Raw genomic sequence first — 6217 nt, 5'->3', positions numbered from 1 at the left:
CTGGGGGCGCTCGCCTTCAGCAAGGGCCGGGGTTATGGCGGGGGGGCCATGTGAAACGGGAGCCCGGCCTCGCCCCCCCGGTGCCAGCAGCCCTGGGGAAGAGGGGGAGGAGGAGGAGGAGGCTGCTCCAACTAGGCATCCTCTCCGGCCTCGTCTCGGTCACCGCCGGCTGCGCCACCCTCCCCCTCTGGGGCGCCCTCATCGTGGGTGCGATCGGCGGGCTGGTCAACCGCGGCTTCGGGCAGCTCGTGCTGCGGCTCAAGGCGCGCGCCGCACCACACGCCCTCCTCCTCCCTCTCCTCCTCCCCAGCCCTTCTCCGCCCCCCCCCCCCCCTCTGGCAGGTGGATGACCCGCTCGAGGCGTCTTCTGTCCACGGCGCGTGCGGCGCGTGGGGCGTCATCGGCGCCGCAGCCCGTCGGCGAGTCTGCCGCGTCAAGCACGAGTCGGTGAGAGCAGCTCGCACCATCGCTAGGCGCCGCCATCTTCTCCATCGACTCGGCGACCCAGGTCGCCTACCCAGAGAGGAACGGCGGGAGCGGCGGCCTCGTCAGCGGGCATGGCGACTTGCTCGCCGTCGGCAGTCGTGCAGGCGCCCCCCCCCCCCTGCGACACAGCACGACCACCACCAGCACCACCACACGCACACACACACACACATGCTGCCCTCCCCCGTCGCCGTCGCCGTCGCCGTCGCCGTCGCCGTCGCCGTCGCCGTCGCCCGCCCCCCCCACCCCACACCTCCCGACCCGGCCTGCCCGCCCTTTGCCACGGCGCAGGTGCTCTGCATCATCTGCTGGACGGGCAGCTTCTCGACCGCCCTCTTCCTCACCCTCAAAAAGTTCAACGTGCTGCGCCGGCCAGACAGCTACGGCGCCGCCGCCATGGACGAGGACTTGGACGCGACCATCCACGAGGGGATGCCGTACATCGACCCGTCCGCCACCGCCTCGCGCGCCTCGTCGACCGCGACGACGGCTGACCCGGTGGATGCCAGTAAGGCATGAGGCGGGCAGAGGGCAGGGGGGAAGGGGGGGGAGAGAGAGAGAGAGAGAGAGAGAGAGGGGGGGGGGGGGGGGAGGGAGAGAGCATGCGGAAATGTCGGCGGGGTCTCCCTCGCCAGCGGCCACCGAGGACCAGGTCGCCGGCGCAAGCCGTGTGTAGGAACTGAGCTAGTTGCGGCCTTGCGCGCGCGAGCAGGGCGCGGGAGTTTTCGGAACCGTCCCGCTGTTGACCCGTCTGCATGTCAGTGTGCGTGTGTATGCCCCGTGTCCGCTCTCCTCTCAGTGGAGGTGGCCAACCAGCTCGTAGTGGCGCGGTTCTGCACCTCTCTCTGTGTGTGCGGATCGGGGACGTTGTACATTTTCTTTCTACGTGTGTTGTGTGTGTCGTACGTGTATATGTGCCGTGTGCGGTCCCGCTTAAAAAGCCAAAAGGCCCAGCCGTATAGTGCGTAGATCGTAGAAGGTAGATGCCAGAAAACTGTAAACTCGAAGAAAACGGTGAAATTTAAGGCGAACGCCGAACCGAAAGGGCTTTTCCTTTTTTGCGGGGCCGGGGGGAGGAACGACATGCGGAGGAGCAGTTGGCGGCGTGGTAAGTTCTCTGTGTTAGTGCCAGTGCGCGCAGTCCCGTGCCCAGTGTCGTGCGCAGAAAAATCGAGTAAGGGGGGAATAACTGGCAATTCTCTTCGGTCATCAGAAGAGTCAGAGCAGCGTCCGGTTGGTCGGCTGCTAATGAAAGCGCCGGGCGTGTGCTGAAGTCTCTCGCCCGCTGGCCGCCACTAAAGTAGAAGGACCAGCCGATGGTTGCCACCACCGACCTCATCCTCGCCGTCGAGAGGGCTTTCCCCGCTCCCTCGCCGCGGCAGGTGGACACAGGTCGCGCACAGGTGGCGCCAACATCGGGTTGCCGGGGTTGGGCGAAGTCGGTGCCCGTCCACATTGGCGGGGATCCCGTCACGCTCTCAATGGTGGCGGTGCCTTCCGTCGCCGTTGCCGCGTCCAAGACGGCGGAGCAGCTCACCCACTCCATCCTCTTCTGGTGAGCGCCGCTTTCGCGGGAGTATTACCCACACATCTCTGCCTCGGCCGGCCCCTCGGCCACACTGTTGCGGTCCACGCCTCCCGTCGAGCACTCCTCCTCCCCGCTCGCCCCTCGCAGGTGCTCTCAGCACCTCGCATCGCTCATGGTCGAGTATGCGGCCGGCGACGCGACCGGCGCCTCCTTGCGGCGCGCGGGGAGGCTGGTCTTCCAGCGCGCGCAGGCCGAGGCGCAGGCGAGCCACCCTCGGCTCGCGTCCGTGGCTGCGGCGTGCACGCTCGTCCTCTGCGCCCTCAACCAGCGCCGCGCCGAGGTGACCACCTGCAACTCTGGCTCCTGCGTCGCGCTGATGGCGTCGGCGGCGAGTGCCGAGCCGATCCTCCTCTCAAAGTGCCACCGCGTGCAGGACTCGGCGACGGAGCGGGCGCGCGTCGAGGCGTCGGGCTGCCGCGTCGCGCACGCTGCCGATGAGAGCGGCCTGCCCTGCGGCCCCCTCCTCGTCTGGCCGGGCGGGCACGAGACGGCGAGGTGCATCGGCTCGCTCGGCAAGGGCTCGCGCGCGCAGCTGCCCCTCCCCTCCTGCGCCACGGTGCCGCCCCGCCCGCCCCCGGCGATCCCCTGCCCCGTGCTCCGGGTCGGTTGCCCGCCTCCTGGCCCGCCCGCCTCTGCGCTCAAGCCGTCCTCCTTTGCCGGGAGGTCGAGGGGGAGACCGCTCCGGCCCCGAGCCGGCTCCACCGAGCTGGGCAGCCCCATGTCGAGCGGCGTCTCGACGCCACCGCCCGCGTCGGCCTCGCCGCCGCCGTCCAGGATCATGAGCGCCGATTTGCAGGCGAGGCTGGCGGCGCGCGTGCGTGTGTTATTTTGGGGGGAGTAGGCCGGGCTGACCCGCGGGAGCTTGCTGCTCCTCAGGTTGCGGAGCCGACCGTGCTGCGCGTGCCGATCGACGACAACAACTCGCGGCACGGAGGCAGCCCGCCGCCGGCGCACTCCCTCTTCTCGTGGCGCCCCTTCCGCTCGCAGCAGGCGTGACTCGCCGCCGCGGCCACCCAGCCGCGGCGGCCAAAGAACGCGCCGTCCTTCGGGCGGCCATCTTCGCACCTCTCCCGCCGCCCCGCTGTGCGCCCGACCGGCTGCACCGGGGCCATCCATCTCGCGCTCCTGTGTCGCGCCTCGCTTGCTGCTCGCCTGCAGCGGCTCGCCGGCCTCGCTGCGACACTAGCAGGAACGCCATTGTGCCTTAGGACCATGTCTCATGTGTGCCACACAGTGAAACCTCGGATCCGATCCGATGTGTGTGTGTGTGCTTAGGGTCGCACAAATGTGCGTGTACACTTCTCCCGCTTGCCGTGTCCCTGTTGTAGTGTGCGTCTCGCTCTCGCTTCCTTCGGTGTGTCGCGCGCCGGCGTGCGTCCACTGCTAGTACTATGTCCGCATGCTCTATGCGCCCCGGGGGCGCCACCCGGGGAGTCTTGTGCGGGTGTATGTTTGGCATGAGTAGTACGAGAGTCTGTCCGCGGAGGTTACACGCACGAAAACCACACCGTATAGTGTGCGCATCGCAGGCATCGCATCGTGTGCGCGCTTCGGACACACTACGGACGTACTATATACTTGTCGATGCGGGGCTCACGCAAAGTGCGCTTCGCTCGTGTGTGTGTGTGTGTGTGTGTGCGTGTGTGTGTGTGTGTGTGTGTGTGTGTGTGTGTGTGTGCGTGCGTGCGTGTTGGTGTGCCTTCTAGAGAAACCAAACGCAAATCGGTCGGCACGCGCACACAGTGCTTTAACCTGGCGTCGGGGGGTGGCTCATATCGGGTGCTGATCCGTCCTTCCCATGGGTCCTTCCGTGTGGCTCGACCTCGGCAACCGGCTGCTCGCGCACCCCTTTGTCCCGCGAGCGCGTCTGCTGATTGCTCCCGTAAACTCTCTCTCCCGGTCTCGCCTCTGCCTCTCTCTCTCTCTTGCCCGAGACTCACTCACGGCTCTCCCCTCTCACCTCTCTGACTCGAGGAGACACAGTCTCTCGCAACGACGTCACGAGCGGTGCAAGGGCGAAGGGGAGCGGCGAAGGGAGCGAGTGCCTCCGAGTGGGCGGGCGAAGATGGAAGCTGTGACCTGCGTGTGCAGGGGGGCGCGCCCACCGCAGTGCCACAAAACCAAACAAACGTAGTACCGTGACTGGTTGTTGGTGTTCTCTCTCGACTCTCCCGGGGTCTCGCGCTTGCTCGTGTAAAAGAGAAAAATCGGGAAGGGGCGCGGCAGCAGGTTGTGGGCCTGGGGTCTGTGGGGACGTTCGCGCCTTCTGTAGGCGCCCGTGGGGACCCCGCAATTCCCTTCCCCCCTCGGAGGGCCGGACTGAGGCGTCGAGGGCCCCGCTCTTTCCCTCGCATAGCGGCCACTCTTCGGATCGCTGGTCGAGCGACCCGGGGGATGCCCCGCGCGCCTGACCCAGGCGCGAAAACGAATCTGCGAGGCGCGGCCACTCATGCGGCCCGATGGGGAGGAGCGGGGCGGACCACGGGGATCGGCTTCTTACACAGCCCCCTTCCCCGCAGCGAGTCCCCTCCAACCCACCCGCGCTAGGTCTCGGGCGGCGAAGGGGTCACTCCCGACGGCCTCGGGAACTAGCCGGGGCAGTCGGAGAAGGGGCAACTCCGTGCACTGACGGTCGGCCGCCAGAAAACACGCCTGCGTGGATCGCGTCACACCAATCCTCGCTACCCAACGCGGCCAAAGGATATCCACCTCGAGAACCTCGAGAGAGTAGCCCCGTTCAATTGAGAAACTGTCTGTCCGAGGAGGCCACCGGCCAAAAGCGCATGTCTTGAAGGTCCGATACTGGAAGCCCAATAGGCACCTTAGATCTACAGAAACTCGCTGTTGTGAACAGCGCCGCTCAAAAATCGACCTGTGTCTTACCTGTCGGATGTCGGCTGCTTACTGCAGCCTCTACGAGCTGCTCTTCACTCCTCGCATTGGCCGCGGAAAGCTTGAGCTGCCCGAGTCCTGCCGGCCGCCCCCGCCGCCGCTCGCGCCACCGAGTTTTCCGCCTCCACTACCGCCCACACCGCCGCCTCCGCCGCCGCCCTCGCCGTTGAGCCCAGACCTGGAGTGCAGCAGTCTTGAAGGGCGAACGGAGGCGGCCCGGGCGTGTTCGGACGTTCTGGAGTGCAACATGTATTACATCGTCGATTACACCAGCTTGGCGCCTGAGTGGAACCTCTGCGTATACGGGGCCCGTTCTGCGGGGTTTCCGCGAGGGTTGTGCCAAGCGTCGAGAGGCTTTTACGGGTGCTTCCCGCCGCCTCCGCCGCCGACCCCTCCGATGCCGCCGTCGCCGCCGTCGCCGCCGCTGCCCTCGCCGCCGCCTCCGCCAAGCCCGCCAAGCCCGTCCCCGCCGCCGCCGTCGCCTCCAAGGCACCCCCCTCCACCGCTGCCACCACCGCCGCCATTTCCGCCCGGCGAGGCGCCGCCGCCACCGCCAAGCCCGGATCCGTCCCCGCTTCCCCCGCCGCCCACCCCGCCCTTTCCGCCGATGCCGCCGATGCCGCCGCCGTCCCCGCTGCCGTCCCCGCCCCCGCCGCCGCCTCCAAGCCCGTCCCCGCCGCCGTCTCCGAGTCCGCCACCCTCCCCGCCAGCGCCTCCCAGCCTGCCGCCGCCGCCCTCACCTCCCGTCATCCCACCACCATTCCCGCCGCCGCCGCTGCCGCCGCTGCCACCGTCCCCGCCGCCTCCGAGCCCGCCGCCGCTGCCTCCGAGCACGCCGCCCCCCCCTCCACCGAAGCCGCCGACGCCGCCCCCGCCCCAGTCCCCACCGCCGCTCTCACCGCCCTCGTCGCCGCCTGCGTGGTACGAAGTGGCGTACCACACAGGCGTCATCATGACCCACGGCATGAACCACGCCACGCCGAATGCGCGGTTTGTCCTCTCGGCGGGCCTCACGGTCGCCGGCGGCCTCACAGGCGCTCACAGCCTGGCACACGCACAGCGCACCTCCCACACGCCTCGGCACTCTCTCCGCGCACTCTCCCCGCACACACACGTAGTACCAAAAGCTAGCCCCCCCACCCCCCCCCTTTTATTAATTTTCCCCCCCTCTTATTATTAAACAAATTATACTCCTATTTTTTTCCCCCCCCCCCCTATTATTTTTATTTAATTTTATTATAAAAAAAATCT

The 6217-nt window shown here is 67.6% G+C and overlaps 3 protein-coding genes across 3 annotated transcripts in view; 2 read left to right on the top strand and 1 right to left on the bottom strand.

Annotated features, from left to right (window-relative positions):
• EMIHUDRAFT_201096 (putative ammonium transporter) overlaps positions 1-1005 on the top strand; it is a gene marked incomplete at both ends in the record, with an annotated part of 3007 nt that extends 2002 nt beyond the window's left edge. The window contains 4 exons of the mRNA XM_005789211.1: positions 136-248; positions 361-447; positions 509-574; positions 778-1005. Coding sequence (XP_005789268.1) covers positions 136-248; positions 361-447; positions 509-574; positions 778-1005 — 494 coding nt within the window. The remainder of the gene's footprint in view (positions 1-135; positions 249-360; positions 448-508; positions 575-777) is intronic.
• Positions 1006-2792: 1787 nt separating this feature from the next.
• Positions 2793-3556, top strand: EMIHUDRAFT_433712 (hypothetical protein; the record flags this gene model as incomplete). Its single annotated transcript, XM_005789210.1, has 2 exons — positions 2793-2888; positions 2951-3556. Coding segments are annotated over 2 exons (428 nt in total), but the record flags the coding sequence as incomplete, so codon positions are not given.
• A 1767-nt stretch (positions 3557-5323) lies between these two features.
• EMIHUDRAFT_98240 (hypothetical protein) lies at positions 5324-5932 on the bottom strand (the record flags this gene model as incomplete). The annotated part of the gene is made up of 1 exon (XM_005789209.1): positions 5324-5932. One exon carries the CDS (start codon positions 5930-5932, stop codon positions 5324-5326), a length of 609 nt encoding a protein of 202 aa, XP_005789266.1.
• Between the last annotated feature and the right edge of the window lie 285 nt (positions 5933-6217).

Source organism: Emiliania huxleyi (assembly GCF_000372725.1).
Source record: "Emiliania huxleyi CCMP1516 chromosome Unknown EMIHUscaffold_13, whole genome shotgun sequence".
Taxonomy (NCBI): Eukaryota; Haptophyta; order Isochrysidales; family Noelaerhabdaceae; genus Emiliania; species Emiliania huxleyi.
Note: the sequence above shows the minus strand (reverse complement) of the source record. Positions and strands in the feature narration are given on the sequence as shown.